Source organism: Oncorhynchus gorbuscha, linkage group LG05, assembly GCF_021184085.1.
Source record: "Oncorhynchus gorbuscha isolate QuinsamMale2020 ecotype Even-year linkage group LG05, OgorEven_v1.0, whole genome shotgun sequence".
Classification (NCBI taxonomy): domain Eukaryota; kingdom Metazoa; phylum Chordata; class Actinopteri; order Salmoniformes; family Salmonidae; genus Oncorhynchus; species Oncorhynchus gorbuscha.
Genome location: NC_060177.1, coordinates 11,911,118 through 11,928,950, shown reverse-complemented (window position 1 = coordinate 11,928,950; position 17,833 = coordinate 11,911,118). Strand labels below are relative to the sequence as shown.

Below are 17,833 nucleotides of genomic sequence, written 5' to 3'. Positions count from 1 at the left end.
AGTGTATCTATAGCCTACATGACATTATGGATAGTGTATCTATAGCCTACATGACATTATGGATAGTGTATCTATAGCCTACATGACATTATGGATATAGTATAGATACAGCCTACATGACATTATGGATAGTGTATCTATAGCCTACATGACATTATGGATAGTGTATCTATAGCCTACATGACATTATGGATAGTGTATCTATAGCCTACATGACATTATGGATAGTGTATCTAGCCTACATGACATTATTATGGATATAGTATAGATACAGCCTACATGACATTATGGATAGTGTATCTATAGCCTACATGACATTATGGATAGTGTATCTATAGCCTACATGACATTATGGATAGTGTATCTATAGCCTACATGACATTATGGATAGTGTATCTATAGCCTACATGACATTATGGATAGTGTAGCTATAGCCTACATAACATTATTATGGATATAGTGTAGATATAGCCTACAACATTATTATGGATAGTGTATCTATAGCCTACATGACATTATGGATAGTGTAGCTATAGCCTACATGACATTATTATGGATATAGTGTATCTATAGCCTACATGACATTATGGATAGTGTATCTATAGCCTACATGACATTATGGATAGTGTATCTATAGCCTACATGACATTATGGATAGTGTATCTATAGCCTACATGACATTAAGGAGTGTATCTATAGCCTACATGACATTATGGATAGTGTATCTATAGCCTACATGACATTATGGAGTGTATCTATAGCCTACATGACATTATGGATAGTGTAGCTATAGCCTACATGACATTATGGATAGTGTATCTATAGCCTACATAACATTATTATGGATATAGTGTAGATATAGCCTACATGACATTATTATGGATATAGTGTATCTATAGCCTACATGACATTATGGATAGTGTAGCTATAGCCTACATGACATTATGGATAGTGTATCTATAGCCTACATGACATTATGGATAGTGTAGCTATAGCCTACATAACATTATTATGGATATAGTGTATATAGCCTACATGACATTTATGGATAGTGTAGATATAGCCTACAACATTATGGATATAGTGTATCTATAGCCTACATGACATTATGGATAGTGTAGCTATAGCCTACATGACATTATTATGGATATAGTGTATCTATAGCCTACATGACATTATGGATAGTGTATCTATAGCCTACATGACATTATGGATAGTGTATCTATAGCCTACATGACATTATGGATAGTGTATCTATAGCCTACATGACATTATGGATAGTGTATCTATAGCCTACATGACATTATGGATATAGTATAGATACAGCCTACATGACATTATGGATAGTGTATCTATAGCCTACATGACATTATGGATAGTGTATCTATAGCCTACATGACATTATGGATAGTGTATCTATAGCCTACATGACATTATGGATAGTGTATCTAGCCTACATGACATTATTATGGATATAGTATAGATACAGCCTACATGACATTATGGATAGTGTATCTATAGCCTACATGACATTATGGATAGTGTATCTATAGCCTACATGACATTATGGATAGTGTATCTATAGCCTACATGACATTATGGATAGTGTATCTATAGCCTACATGACATTATGGATAGTGTAGCTATAGCCTACATAACATTATTATGGATATAGTGTAGATATAGCCTACAACATTGTTATGGATATAGTGTATCTATAGCCTACATGACATTATGGATAGTGTAGCTATAGCCTACAACATTATTATGGATATAGTGTATCTATAGCCTACATGACATTATGGATAGTGTATCTATAGCCTACATGACATTATGGAGTGTATCTATAGCCTACATGACATTATGGATAGTGTATCTATAGCCTACATGACATTATGGAGTGTATCTATAGCCTACATGACATTATGGATAGTGTAGCTATAGCCTACATGACATTATGGATATAGTGTAGATATAGCCTACATAACATTATTATGGATATAGTGTAGATATAGCCTACATGACTTTATTATGGATATAGTGTATCTATAGCCTACATGACATTATGGATAGTGTAGCTATAGCCTACATGACATTATGGATAGTGTATCTATAGCCTACATGACATTATGGATAGTGTAGCTATAGCCTACATAACATTATTATGGATATAGTGTAGCTATAGCCTACATAACATTATTATGGATATAGTGTAGATATAGCCTACATGACATTATGGATAGTGTATCTATAGCCTACATGACATTATGGATAGTGTATCTATAGCCTACATGACATTATGGATAGTGTATCTATAGCCTACATGACATTATGGATAGTGTAGCTATAGCCTACATGACATTATTATGGATATAGTGTATCTATAGCCTACATGACATTATGGATAGTGTAGCTATAGCCTAAATAACATTATTATGGATATAGTGTATCTATAGCCTACATGACATTATGGATAGACTGGATGGACATTATTATAGACAAGAGCCAGATACAGTGTAGCTATAGCCTACATGACATTATTATGGACATAGAGACAGATACAGTGTAGCTATAGCTTACATGACATTATTATGGACATAGAGACAGATACAGTGTAGCTATAGCTTACATGACATTATGGTTCTTTATTTGTCAAAACGGCAACAAAGCATAGATCATCATGTCACCAGAATAAGACCCTGGATATTTATTGGAAAGGCACATCAAGCCCATCACATGCAGACTGCAGGAATGTCCACTGGAGCTGTTGCCAGTGAATTTAATGTTAATTTCTCTACCATAAGCTGCCTCCAATGTCGTTTTAGAAAAATTGGCAGTATGTTCAACAAGTCTCACAACAGCAGACCACGTGTATGGGTTGTGTGGGTGAGCGTTTTGCTGTCAACGTTGTGAACAGAGTGCCCTATGGTGGCGGTGGGGTTATGGTATGGGCAGGCATAAGCTTTGGAAAACTTAATAAAATTGCATTTTACCAATGGCAATTGGAATGCACAGAGATGCCGTGAAGAGTTCATTGTGTCCTCCTCTCAGAGCGCTAAGAACCTTGGCGTGATCCTGGACAACACCCTGTCGTTCAACATCAAGGCATGGCCCGTTCCTGTAGGTTCATGCTCTACAACATCCGCATTTGCCTCACACAGGAAGGTCCTAAGGCACTTGTCATCTCCCGTCTGGATTACTGCAACTCGCTGTTGGCTGGGCTCCCTGCCTGTGCCATTAAACCCCTACAACTCATCCAGAACGCCGCAGCCCGTCTAGTGTTCAACCTTCCCAAGTTCTCTCATCACCCCGCTCCTCCGCTCTCTCCACTGGCTTCCAGTTGAAGCTGCATCCGCTACAAGACCATGGTGCTTGCCTACGGAGCTGTGAGGGGAACGGCACCTCAGTACCTCCAGGCTCTGATCAGGCCCTACACCCAAATAAGGGCATGCGTTCATCCACCTCTGGCCTGCTCGTCTCCCTACCACTGAGGAAGTACAGTTCCCGCTCAGCCCAGTCAAAACTGTTCGCTGCTCTGGCTCCCCAATGGTGGAACAAACTCCCTCACGACGCCAGGACAGCGGAGTCAATCACCACCTTCCGGAGACACCTGAAACCCCACCTCTTTAAGGAATACTTAGGATAGGATAAAGTAATCCTTCTCACCCCCCCCCCCCCTTAAAATATTTAGATGCACTATTGTAAAGTGGCTGTTCCACTGGATGTCATAAGGTGAATGCACCAATTTGTAAGTCGCTCTGGATAAGAGCGTCTGCTAAATGACTTAAATGTAAATGTAAATGTACCTTCACCACCCTGTAAAGTTAACATATTTCATCTGTAGCCTAAATCATAGTGGGAAAACCACACAAAATGTCATTGTGTGACTTAAATTTACTTCAATACATGTTTACCTCAATATTAGTTTTAGACACAAAATGATCCTACCTTGTCTCAGTAGTGATTTTAGACACAAAATGATCCTACCTTGTCTCAGTGGTGATTTTAGACACAAAATGATCCTACCTTGTCTCAGTGGTGATTTTAGACACAAAATGATCCTACCTTGTCTCAGTGGTGATTTTAGACACAAAATGATCCTACCTTGTCTCAGTGGTGATTTTAGACACAAAATGATCCTACCTTGTCTCAGTGGTGATTTTAGACACAAAATGATCCTACCTTGTCTCAGTGGTGATTTTAGACACAAAATGATCCTACCTTGTCTCAGTGGTGATTTTAGACACAAAATGATCCTACCTTGTCTCAGTGGTGATTTTAGACACAAAATGATCCTACCTTGTCTCAGTGGTGATTTTAGCATGTAAATCTTGGTGGGGCAAAACAGTGTAATAAAAGAAAGAAAGTGGGATGCTTGCCAGCAAAGTCACGAAACAATACATTAATAGCACTAGCAGTGACAAATGGTGCCCACAACCTGTTAGGGCCGACATAAAGCTGTCCCAACAGCAGTCCCAGAACCAGCTACACCTGGCTAACAGCTGAGCCTGGTCTGGCAGAGAAACACTTCTTTCAGCCTCATTTACTGCCTTTAAAAAAACATGGCTGATATGGCTGACTCGCTTAAATGTGGTTTCTACTGACAATGGAGATGTACAAGCTACGGCATAAGGGGGAGACAGACAAGCCACTTGCTCTGAATGATGGGTCGCCACTGCCTTGTATAGCGTATTTTGTTTTGTCGACATTTGGAAAGTTACAACATTTATATTATATCTCTATGGGGAGCGCGCCAAATCTTTTGATGAATTCACAAAAAAATCTCAAAGTGCAAGAGCAAAACTAAGATGACAAAGCTACCTCACTGGCAGGTGAGTGACGTACTTTACTTGCATAAAAAGGCTGAATGGAAAACTGGTTAGTAAGACAGTTTGTCAGCTATTTTTGGAGGCCTTGGTGGTGATTGTGTGTGTAGGTAGATCCTCTCCCCTATCTGCAGTCTCTTGTGTCTCCCAGAGGTAGTTTTGGCTCCTCTCACCTATCTGCAGTCTCTGTGTCTCCCAGAGGTAGTTTTGGCTTCTCTCACCTATCTGCAGTCTCTGTGTCTCTCAGCGGTAGTTTTAGCCTCTCTCTCCTATCTGCAGTCTCTGTGTCTCCCAGAGGTAGTTTTGGCTTCTCTCACCTATCTGCAGTCTCTGTGTCTCCCAGCGGTAGTTTTGGCCTCTCTCTCCTATCTGCAGTCTCTGCGTCTCCCAGCGGTAGTTTTAGCCTCTCTCTCCTATCTGCAGTCTCTGCGTCTCTCAGCGGTAGTTTTGGCCTCTCTCTCCTATCTGCAGTCTCTGCGTCTCTCAGCGGTAGTTTTGGCCTCTCTCTCCTATCTGCAGTCTCTGCGTCTCTCAGCGGTAGTTTTGGCCTCTCTCTCCTATCTGCAGTCTCTGCTCTCAGCGGTAGTTTTGGCCTCTCTCTCCTATCTGCAGTCTCTGTGTCTCTCAGCGGTAGTTTTGGCCTCTCTCTCCTATCTGCAGTCTCTGTGTCTCTCAGCGGTAGTTTTGGCCTCTCTCTCCTATCTGCAGTCTCTGCGTCTCTCAGCGGTAGTTTTGGCCTCTCTCTCCTATCTGCAGTCTCTGCGTCTCTCAGCGGTAGTTTTGGCCTCTCTCTCCTATCTGCAGTCTCTGCGTCTCTCAGCGGTAGTTTTGGCCTCTCTCTCCTATCTGCAGTCTCTGCGTCTCTCAGCGGTAGTTTTGGCCTCTCTCTCCTATCTGCAGTCTCTGTGTCTCTCAGCGGTAGTTTTGGCCTCTCTCTCCTATCTGCAGTCTCTGCGTCTCTCAGAGGTAGTTTTAGCCTCTCTCTCCTATCTGCAGTCTCTGCGTCTCTCAGCGGTAGTTTTGGCCTCTCTCTCCTATCTGCAGTCTCTGCGTCTCTCAGCGGTAGTTTTGGCCTCTCTCTCCTATCTGCAGTCTCTGCGTCTCCCAGCGGTAGTTTTAGCCTCTCTCTTTCCTATCTGCAGTCTCTGCGTCTCTCAGCGGTAGTTTTGGCCTCTCTCTCCTATCTGCAGTCTCTGCGTCTCCCAGCGGTAGTTTTAGCCTCTCTCTTTCCTATCTGCAGTCCCTGCGTCTCTCAGCGGTAGTTTTGGCCTCTCTCTCCTATCTGCAGTCTCTGCGTCTCCCAGCGGTAGTTTTAGCCTCTCTCTTTCCTATCTGCAGTCTCTGCGTCTCCCAGCGGTAGTTTTAGCCTCTCTCTTTCCTATCTGCAGCCTCTGCGTCTCCCAGCGGTAGTTTTAGCCTCTCTCTCCTATCTGCAGTCTCTGCGCCTCCCAGCGGTAGTTTTGGCCTCTCTCTCCTATCTGCAGCCTCTGCGTCTCCCAGCGGTAGTTTTAGCCTCTCTCTCCTATCTGCAGTCTCTGCGTCTCCCAGTGGTAGTTTTGGCTTCTCTCTCCTATCTGCAGCCTCTGCGTCTCTCAGCGGTAGTTTTGGCCTCTCTCTCCTATCTGCAGCCTCTGCGTCTCTCAGCGGTAGTTTTGGCTTCTCTCTCCTATCTGCAGCCTCTGCGTCTCTCAGCGGTAGTTTTGGCCTCTCTCTCCTATCTGCAGTCTCTGCGTCTCTCAGCGGTAGTTTTGGCCTCTCTCTCCTATCTGCAGTCTCTGCGCTCCCAGTCTCTGCGTCTCCCAGCGGTAGTTTTAGCCTCTCTCTCTCCTATCTGCAGTCTCTGCGTCTCCCAGCGGTAGTTTTGGCCTCTCTCTCCTATCTGCAGTCTCTGCGTCTCCCAGCGGTAGTTTTAGCCTCTCTCTTTCCTATCTGCAGTCTCTGCGTCTCTCAGCGGTAGTTTTGGCCTCTCTCTCCTATCTGCAGTCTCTGCGTCTCCCAGCGGTAGTTTTAGCCTCTCTCTTTCCTATCTGCAGTCTCTATCTGCAGCCTCTCTCTTTCCTATCTGCAGTCTCTGTGTCTCCCAGCGGTAGTTTTGCCTCTCTCTCCTATCTGCAGCTCTGTGTCTCCCAGCGGTAGTTTTAGCCTCTCTCTCCTATCTGCAGTCAGCGGTAGTTTTGGCCTCTCTCTCCTATCTGCAGTCTCTGCGTCTCTCAGCGGTAGTTTTGGCCTCTCTCTCTCCTATCTGCAGCCTCTGCGTCTCTCAGCGGTAGTTTTGGCCTCTCTCTCCTCCCTGCAGCCTCAGCGTCTCCCAGCGGTTGTCTTAGCCTTGTTGATCAGTGTGTGTAGGTAACAGTAGAAGTACATCAGGTTGTCGTACTGTCCTGTGTACTCCTGTCTCAGACACAGCTCCTGGTAGTCCTTGAGGAAGTAGTAGACAGCCTCTATGGTTGCCAGGTAGGTGTCTGGAGAACCTTTCTGATGGCGCCAGAAACACGTCTTCCTGGTCTTCAGCTCCACACGGAGCAACGCTGCAGGAACAGAGAAAAGAACAGTCCATCAGTCATTATCAGGGCCAGGAGTTTGTCCTGTTCACATTGTGACCCGACCAAGAAAAACTCTGGGCTCTTGTTGTAGGCTATAACTAGGTAATAACAAAGTAGTTCCCCCATGTAACGTACAGCACTTTAAGTTACATCAATGCTATATCTATCATAATTACCCTGTAGTCTCTCATCTGTGATGATTCTGGTGGTCTGGTTCCATGTGCTGTCGATGAACACCACTCTCTGGAGGGGACAGGCCCCTGGTGTCTCAGTCTGGCCCTCTATCCCTGCTTCCCCTCTCCCCTCTTCTGTGTGTGTGGCTCCTGATGTGTGTCCCTCCGCCTGCTGTGTAGCCCCTGGCATCTCCTCGGCTCTGGGCCTCTTTGGGGACGGTTCCTCATCTGGGGAGGCAGCTGACTTCATGACAGCCAGGTTCTGCAATCTCCATGTCATCTCCTCCACTGAGACTGATCCAGGACCAGGGAACACCAGCACTACCTAAACATGCACACACACCCAATACTTGTCAGTCATTTCAAGTCAACATAATACAATGGTATTAATATTATCTAAATCAGGTTACATTAGACACATGACACACATTTTTATGTATATGATGTGGTAAACAAACTGTTTATTAGTTAATCAGGCTCACATTCTCTGAATATTTGTTCATATGAAGATGAGGAAAAGCTGACTAACTTTGTCTGTGTCATCTTCATACTCAGGTATGCAGGGGTAGGTGTAGATGGTGACATCATCGGGGGCGAGGATCTTGGCGTGTATGGCTGTGCTCTTCCCATCAACCTCACTGGGATGCTTGATGATGTCAATCTTTATAGGGAGCTGCAAACACAAGTTAGAGAAAGTTTACAGTGTGACCAACCATGTTCATCCATTACAGGTCAGGTATTACCAATACAAACAGTCAACACAGGTACTGTGAATTGTCTCAAACTTGTATCTGTACATACACCATAAGCTTGATCAATTAGTTGAATCAGGTGTGTTCTTTCATGCTGGGCTGTAACAAAAGCCTGCATCTGCACCAGAACCGAAGTACACTTCAATCTTGAATGCACCAATTTGTAAGTCGCTCTGGATAAGAGCCTCTGCTAAATGACTTAAATGTAAATGTAATCTAGTGTGTGAGGCACCGTAAGTAGTACCACTATCTCTGACAGCCCATGTCTGCAGGCTAGTGCTTGAATAAAACCAATCAGACTGGCCACTACAAGCCTGTGTGCTTTAATAAAACCAATCAGACTGGCCACTACAAGCCTGTGTGCTTTAATAAAAACCAATCAGACTGGCCACTACAAGCCTGTGTGCTTTAATAAAACCAATCAGACTGGCCACTACAAGCCTGTGTGCTTTAATAAAACCAATCAGACTGGCCACTACAAGCCTGTGTGCTTTAATAAAACCAATCAGACTGGCCACTACAAGCATGTGTGCTTGAATAAAACCAATCAGACTGGCCACTACAAGCCTGTGTGCTTTAATAAAACCAATCAGACTGGCCACTACAAGCCTGTGTGCTTTAATAAAACCAATCAGACTGGCCACTACAAGCCTGTGTGCTTTAATAAAACCAATCAGACTGGCCACTACAAGCCTGTGTGCTTTAATAAAACCAATCAGACTGGCCACTACAAGCCTGTGTGCTTTAATAAAACCAATCAGACTGGCCACTACAAGCCTGTGTGCTTTAATAAAACCAATCAGACTGGCCACTACAAGCCTGTGTGCTTTAATAAAACCAATCAGACTGGCCACTACAAGCCTGTGTGCTTTAATAAAACCAATCAGACTGGCCACTACAAGCCTGTGTGCTTTAATAAAACCAATCAGACTGGCCACTACAAGCCTGTGTGCTTTAATAAAACCAATCAGACTGGCCACTACAAGCCTGTGTGTGTTATGTTTAATAAGGCCAATAAGGAGAACAGAGCTCCAGATCTTTCCCTGACCTTGACAGAGGGGATTTCCTGCTGGCTGACGCCCACTAAAGAGCAGCAGGTGTAGCAGAAGAACATCCGGGAGCCTCCGCAGCTAGAACACTTCAGCCTGCCCCTCTGCTGTGCCTGCTCCAGCTCCCTGTGGGGAGCCAGCTTCAGACCATGGAGGGGAGGGGAGGCAGGGACAGGGTTCTGTTTGGTTACTGGTTTGGAGTCCTTGTCAGGTTGCTGGGTTTTAGCCAGTGGTGATTTGGGAGAGGAGGACACGTCCACACCACTGGGACTGGCTAGCACGTCCGAACTGGACATCCCACTGACTGACTGGAGGTGGCTGACAACAAACAAAACATCAAACGGGAGAATCAGGTGCACAGCCAGGGACGTAGTTATACCAGTGACCGGAAGAAAAAAACAATGGTAGACAGGCTATCAGTGCATCACCCACCACTTCACAATGGTAGACAGGCTATCAGTGCATCACCCACCACTTCACAATGTGCGCTGGAGGAAGTATACATTTAAAAAAAATACTTCATTGTTTGAAACCCGAATGTTTTACCACATTGTGAGGCATGTCCTACATTGCTTGAAAATCCAACCATAGAAACATGGAGGCAATTATTTTATAAAGACTTCATAGGCATCACACGAGTTTCACGTTTGGGGAGCATATCATTTCTTCTACCGATCTGTGCCAGTTATGATCTTCATATGCACATTTTCATGGAATAGTTTAATTTCAACAATAACATTTTTGTTTCTCAATCATTGTCTTGTGGTTAATCAAAACATTCTTCATGTTAATCAGCACCAGTCTCTGACATATGGACACATTTATACACTGATCATTGACGGTTAAATATCTTAAATGATCGGATGGAGCTCAGAGATGGCCAATGCAGCCGTTGGCCTAGAACTTCCATTATCAACTAAGTTAAAATACATAAAGCTCACAAATAAAAACAGTAGAAAATATACTGATAAATTCAGATTCTTTCACATTCATCTCTCAACTCAACTTGTCTGTCTGCCTCCCTTTCTGTCTGTCTGTCTGCCTCCCTTGGCTTGAGCTATCACTAATGAAGCGCAACATTGTATCAAATCAATCAACTGGATTTGACCAAAAGCTGTCTCTAGTGAACTTGCAACGATCAACTAGTCTATTCCGGGCCCAGAGTTTCCTCAGAGATTTTTGCACAAGGGAAACTTATTTTATGACTGGATATATGGGATCATCAGATTATGATATTTTGCACTTTCACACCGAGGTTTGGTGATTATCGAGGGGCGATTGTTGGAAATAGTTTTCAAATAGGCCTACTGTGAGGAATTATTAGGCAATCATTTGCAATGGAAGTAAAAAAATAAAAATAAACTTTTGACTGACTGTGTGAGGTGAAGAAAATAATTACTAAAGCTCAGCTTATTAGTGGTGGACATGGTGATTTAAGACAATCAAAAATCGAACATCCCTAAATGGGCATTTTCTTACATTTGTGCGCAACAGGCCAGGTAGGCTACATCTATGCGTGCTCAGGCGTGTGTGTTCCCTCAACATTAACAAGACAGAAACAAGGCCCATGCTCATTGCTCACATGGAGCACTCCAAACAAATGACAATGACTACTGAGTATTTCCCAACCACTTTAGCTGAGACTGGTCAAAAAGTTCTCTCTACAAGCCAATGTGTACTGCTTTGGAGATTATAGATTTTTTTAAATTTGATTTAACTGTGCGACACAGCCCCCCACCAAAACTAGTAGAGACCCTACTGAGTATTTCCCACCCCAGTTTAGCTGAGACAGGCATAGCAGTGGGAAGTAGGGGTGCTGTGTCGCAATTATTATTTTTTTAAACCTTTTTGGGGGGGTTCCACAAAAGTAGTGCACTGGGCCTTTAATAGTGCTGTATTAGTGGACCCATATAGCCATTAACAGCCCCCCCCCAAAAAAACCCCGCTATGAACAGGTACTAAAGTTCTCTCTACAAGCCAATAAGTATCCCACATACAGTGTATTGCATTGCAGAGATAGGAGTGGTTGTAAGGAATAAGGAGTCACCAGTACTCTGTATTAAACCCGTTGCCCAGCACAAGAGACCCATTTAAGTTTTGCAGAATCTATTGAATAATTTCAATAACATTATTTGTATTTTGTTGGTGTATTTATTTAAATATAGCCTACACAATAGCTTAACATACCATTATCTGTGTAAATTAATACAAATAAATGCGGTATAAATAATACAATATTTAAAGTATCCATACATTTATTCAGAGGTGGTTGCAATGCTGTGAAAAAAAGTTGTACCACAGAACAATGAGACAGATATTTCACCGGATGTATAAATGTGAAACTTCTGCTTGGCGTTTCCACAGTAAGAGGAAGCCCAGTGGGAGAATATTATTGCTAGAACGGGCTAATATAATCTGGCTAGCTCGCGCTTGGCTCTGCCCACTATGACTAATTTGTTCCGATTGGAAACGACAGGCTGTGGTCTATCTTGATTTAGTTATAAAACTATTTGGTTGTACTGCACTAGAGTCCTAAAAAATATATATTACTAAAGTTTAGCATTTCTTTGCAGGGGAATGCTGGGCATAATATCCTGTTGCTAGGAGAACGGTAATGTCAGCACTGCACTGTGTAAGCAAAGAGTTTTATAACTAACCCATTGTGCTAACTTAGAATCTTGTTGCAGATAATGATAGCTAGCTAAATTAGCTTGAGGCTATAAACACGTTCATATAGCGATACAAGGAATGTTTTTATCTAACAGTGGAAGACATAAATCCCATTTCACAATTCATTAACGTTACCTGTTTAAAATGAGACTTGATCCAATTGATTTAGAACAATTGTATATGTACTCTGAAGCGGAGCAAGCATGGACTCGCTCTACACCGGAAGTGTCAACCGGAAGAAGTTAGCGGCGCTAATGTTAATGACTGCTGTTACCTAGCAACGGAACACAAGAGTAATATTTTGACACTCAGGGCTGAGCATCTTTGGAGGGTCAGAGACAAAACATGGCTAAACAACAAGACCCAGAGGACGATGAAGAAATCCTGAGCACGTTTGAAAAGTTTGTTCGGAATCAGGGACTGGTAAGAAAAGCCTTATAAACAATGGTTATTTATTAGAGACTGCTGCCAATGTGTTAATTTGACGTTAGCTAACGTTAACAAGTAGTTCCTAGCACAGTCCAGGCAAGATTACATAGTGTAGGCAATTTTGTTTTATACCATGTGTTAAGCTGTAAGAATTCACTCGCTAATTGTGTACACTACCGGTCAAAAGTTTTAGAACACCTACTCATTCAAGGGTTTTTCTTAATTTTCTACATTGTAGAATAATAGTTAAGACATCATAACTATGAAATAACTCATATGGAATCATGTAGTAACCCAAAAAGTGTTAAACAAATCAAAATATATTTTATGGTTGAGATTCTTCAAATAGCCACCCTATTTGAAGGAGTTCCCATATGCTGAGCACTTGTTAGCTGCTTTTCCTTCACTCTGCGGTCCGACTCACCCCAAAGCATCTCATTTGGGTTGAGGTTGGGTGATTGTGTAGGCCAGGTCATCTGATGCAGCACTCCATCACTCGTCATCTTGGTAAAAATGGCCCTTACACAGCCTGGAGGTGTGTTGGGTCATTGTCCTGTTGAAAAACAAATGATAGTCCCGCTAAGCCCAAACCAGATGGGATGGCATATCGCTGCAGAATGCTGTGGTAGCCATGCTGGTTAAGTGTGCCTTGAATTCTAAATACCAGCAAAGCACCATCACACCTCCTCCTCCTCATCTGTTCACCCACATCACGTCTCATGTGGCGGTTGGAACCAAAAATCTCCAATTTGGACTCCAGACCAAATTACAAATTTCCACTGGTTTAATATTCATTGCTCATGTTTCTTGGCCCAAGCAAGTCTCTTCTTCTTATTGGTGTCCTTTAGTCGTGGTTTCTTTGCAGCAATTCGACCCTGAAGGCCTGATTCACACAGTCTCATCTGAACAGTTGATGTTTAGATGTGTCTGTTACTTGAACTCTGTGAAGCATTTATTTGGGCTGCAATTTCTGAGGTTGGTAACTAATGAACTTATCATCTGCAGCAGAGGTAACTGGGTCTTCCTTTCCTGTGGCGGTCCTCATGAGAGCCAGTTTCATCATAGCGCTTGATGGGTTTTGCGACTGCACTTGAAGAAACTTTCAAAGTTCTTGAAATTTTTCGTATTGACTGACCTTCATGTCTTAAAGTTATGATGGTCTGTTGTTTCTCTTTGCATATTTCTGCAGTTCATAATATGGACTTGGTCAATTACCAAAATAGGGCTATCTTCTGAATACCACCCCTACCTTTGTCACAACACAACTGATTGGCTCAAACGCATTAAGAAGGAAAGAAATTCCACAAATTAACATTAAAGAAATACATTCCAGGTGACGACCTCATGAATCTGGTTGAGAGAATGCCAAGAGTGTGCAACGCTGCATCAAGGCAAAGGGTGGCTATTTGAAGAATCTCAAATATAAAATATATTTGGATGTTTTACACTTTTTTGGTTACTACATGAGTCCATGTGTTATTTCATAGTTTTTACGTCTTCACTAATATTCTAAAATGTAGAAAATAGTCAAAAATGAAGAAGAACCCTTGAATGAGTATTGGTGTTCTAAAAATTTTGGCTGGTAGTGTAGGTATTTGAGATGGATCACAACATGATAATAATCAACATAAATACTCACATATAACAAATAGGCCTACATCATGATACTGAAACAGTCTCTCAACACTTTCTGTAGGTTGACTGGCCCGTGGCGTTTGAGGAGAATATAGAGATATCATCCCACTTCAAACATTACAGTCATCCCAGACAGATATATGACTACTTTAAAGTAAATGTGCCATTCCCAGTGGACGTCACCATGTCCTTCTCCAAGAGCATAGAGGAGCTATATTCCAAGATAAAACTACATGCATCCATAATGTCACAAGAACAGAGCAAAAACAAGAATGCGGAGTCAGTATTTGATGATATGAATACATGTAAGTAGCTACACTACCCACAGCTCTCAAATTCACCATCAGGCCAAATTGTATATTTCTAGCCCAGGTCATTGAAACATAGGGCTGCTGTGAAGTGGTGATACCTTTGCCATTATCTCAATGTTTCTTTCTCAGATAAAATGTATGTGCAAAGAGCACATCGAATCATGAAAGAGCAGGTAATGAGTTGCAGTTATAATTATTTGTATTAGATTTGATCATTTATATAGGATGATTCTGATTTACAACAACATTGACTGTTTAATTCCAGAGTGAGGCAGTGTCGCGGAGCTTGGACATCAAGGTGAGTCTGTTGTCTTGTCTGTTTATGGCTCTTTACACCATGAGGGACATATCTCTCTGGTGTTTACTTAGTTAAACTAATGAGTTGTGTTTCTCCAGGACTATGACTACCCAGGGTTTGATGCAGTCGAGGACACTGACATCCCAGGACATCCTGATGCCTTACAGCATTTGGACAGAGTATCAGAGGCCCAAGGCTTTAATGTACATACCTGCAAACTCAAATCTTGTGTGTGTGTGTGTGTGTGTGTGTGTGTGTGTGTGTGTGTGTGTGTGTGTGTGTGTGTGTGTGTGTGTGTGTGTGTGTGTGTGTGTGTGTGTGTGTGTGTGTGTGTGTGTGTGTGTGTGTGTGTGTGTGTGTGTGTGAGTGTGTGTGTGAGTGTGTGTGTGAGTGTGTGAGTGAGTGTGTGAGTGAGTGAGTGAGTGAGTGAGAGTACCAGACCAGAGTTCTGCTCTCCCTCATCAAAGGGGAATACTGTGGCAGCTCTGCAACCAATCACGTTAATCTAAGGAGCAGCCAGGCTCCTATTAAAGTCCTGTAGTATTAACAGTCCCAGGCTGCATCCTAAATGGTACCCTATTCCCTATATAGTGCACTACTTTTAACCAGGGCCCATAGAGTTTCCCATAGGGCTCTGGTCAAAAGTAGTGCAGTATACAGAAACGGAGAGACAAATGAAAGGCAGAGTAAACCAGCGCTGGGCTAGTTCTTATTTATGACCACAAACACTAATATCCATCCATTGCGCTGAAAGCCAGATGTGGCCGGTCCGGGTGATGGAGAGCAGACTTGTTATGTTATGTCAGGTCTCACAGATACCTGAGCTGTCACAGCTTTTAGGAAAAAGAGAAGGGATCGCATGCAAACTTCACATGCATGTCAAGCACATGTGTATTGAATGTGGCCCTCTCCCGCTCTCGGTGCATGCGGTCGGATTCGACTGCATTCCAAGTACACATGATTCATCTCTCACATATGTACTGTAGCTATGCTGCTGTGTGGCAGTCTTTAACGGCAGGGTGGATTGGTATTCATTGAAAAGTAGATTAGAGATTAGCTAGTTATCTGTAATGCTTTATTTAACACTCCTGTGTCAGCTGGTATTTACTGACACAATTGGGAACCACCTAACAACAGTAAGGTCATGGTGGCTGTTTCACTGACTTATCAAAATACTAAAGAATAATTATCGAGCAATTATTATGTAATTACCACTTTGCAATGACCATTTAATTGCTGTGTACATAACAGAACAATTCAGTCCCATTAGGGTTAGGCTAATCATCATTAAACCTGCTGTATGTGTGTGTATGATTCTTTACTGCAGCCAGGCTTCCTGAAGATCTGGAGGCCGTTCTTTCTGTGTGATCTGTCCGTGGCTGTTCTCAAAGACACATTCTGGTGGTTCTTCCTCCACAGATTTAAGGTGACTTCACTCCATCCTTTGTGATGCACTATATCAACGGACAATGCAACCAAGACATGTAACTTTGATACATATATTAATATGAGGCAGATGATGGGGAGGCTCGTCTTTTACTCCAGCCTGTACAGTACATCCATCACTGGCAATATAGTATTTATAGATGAATGTGATTTAGAGGAAATGCGTGCAGTGAAAATGATCTTATCTGAAGGTTTCTGCCAGATTCCACAACTAAGTTATGATATACTCAGTATTAAGCAGAGGCAGTCTTACACACGTAGCACAATAGAAAGCGTATGCACAATAGAACTATTGAAATATCTAAATATTGTACGTAATAGTTCCTGATAGAGTTGAGTAAATGATGAAATGTATGGCTCTGTACGTACATTTACTTTAGAATATGTTCTGACAGTTGTTGATGCTGTCAGGTTAGGTAGCCTGCAGTACCTTACAGCGTGGAATTGTGTGTCAATATCCTCCCAGCCTAATGTGGAGGAGGAGAGCCAGTTGTTTGATCGGATCTCTGGAGCCTTTGTCTCTCTGCTGATGACCGTTCAGATGGACCTGAAGGACAAGCTCTTTAAGGTACTTATGTATATTTAACAAACACTGTTATCCAGAGAGACTTACATTCAGAGCATTCAGCTGTCACAGTCATTGCAAGTAGAACCTTCTTCAAAAACAGCTGCTGTCTGCAAAATCACTGCTTCTAACTTACTTGAAGAAAAGACAAGTATCAGTGTTTGTGTAAGACAAGACAGGTGCACCAGTTACAGTAAAGACTGTGTGTGTGTTCCAGGTGTATGCAGACTGCCTGGCCCAGGCGGTCTACGCAGCGTTCTCGCAGCATTCCCTGAGTCCATGGAACGTCTAGGCCATGACTTCAAGACAGACCTGACTGACCTCATCTCCCTCTGGGTGTCAGGTTAGTGTTATTGTTTGGGTCTGGTGATCACGGCATGCAACCACATCACGCTGTATTTAGAGAGCAGTTTAACATCTAAATGCATTACAGACTTTCTAAACAACAAAATTACAAACTGTAAATGACAAAGAACAACAAAGATCAAATCAAAATGTATTTGTCACATGCTTGGTAAACAACAGGTGTAGACTAACAGTGAAATGCTTACTTACGGGCCCTTCTCAACAATGCAGAGAGAAAATTGAAAAGATTTTTGGAAAGAATTGTAACACGAGGAATAAATACACAGTGAGTAATGGTAACTTGGCTATATACACGGGGTACCAGTACTGAGTCGATGTGCAGGGGTACAATGTAATTTAGGTAGATATGTACATATAGGTAGTGGTAAAGTGACTAGGCAACAGGATAGATAATAAACAGTAGCAGCAGCGTATGTGATGAGTCAAAAGAGTTAGTGCAAAAAGGGTCAACGCAGTCCAGGTAGCTATGTTGTTATCTATTTAGTAGTCTTATGGCTTGGGGGTAGAAGCTGTTCAGGGTGTTGTTGGTTCCAGACCAGCACCGGTATTGCTTGCCATTCGGTAGATGGGTGGCTGGAGTCTGACAGTTTTTGGGCCGTCCTTTTAATTTTTTTTTCACCTTTATTTAACTAGGCAAGTCAGTTAAGAACAAATTCTTATTTTCAATGATGTCCTAGGAACAGTGGGTTAACTGCTTGTTCAGGGGCAGAACAACAGATTTGTACCTTGTCAGCTTGGGGATTTGAACTTGCAACCTTCCGGTTACTAGT

The 17,833-nt window shown here is 42.5% G+C and overlaps 1 protein-coding gene across 1 annotated transcript; it reads right to left on the bottom strand.

Annotated features, from left to right (window-relative positions):
- Positions 1 to 6,658: 6,658 nt before the first annotated feature.
- Positions 6,659 to 12,265, bottom strand: LOC124035529 (tRNA-uridine aminocarboxypropyltransferase 1-like). Its single transcript, XM_046348987.1, has 6 exons — positions 12,149 to 12,265; positions 9,343 to 9,661; positions 8,072 to 8,215; positions 7,546 to 7,867; positions 7,076 to 7,354; positions 6,659 to 6,860 (listed from the first exon to the last, which is right to left on the bottom strand). Exons 2-5 carry the CDS (start codon positions 9,637 to 9,639, stop codon positions 7,125 to 7,127), a joined length of 993 nt encoding a protein of 330 aa, XP_046204943.1. The 5' UTR covers positions 9,640 to 9,661; positions 12,149 to 12,265; the 3' UTR covers positions 6,659 to 6,860; positions 7,076 to 7,124.
- Positions 12,266 to 17,833: the final 5,568 nt, after the last annotated feature.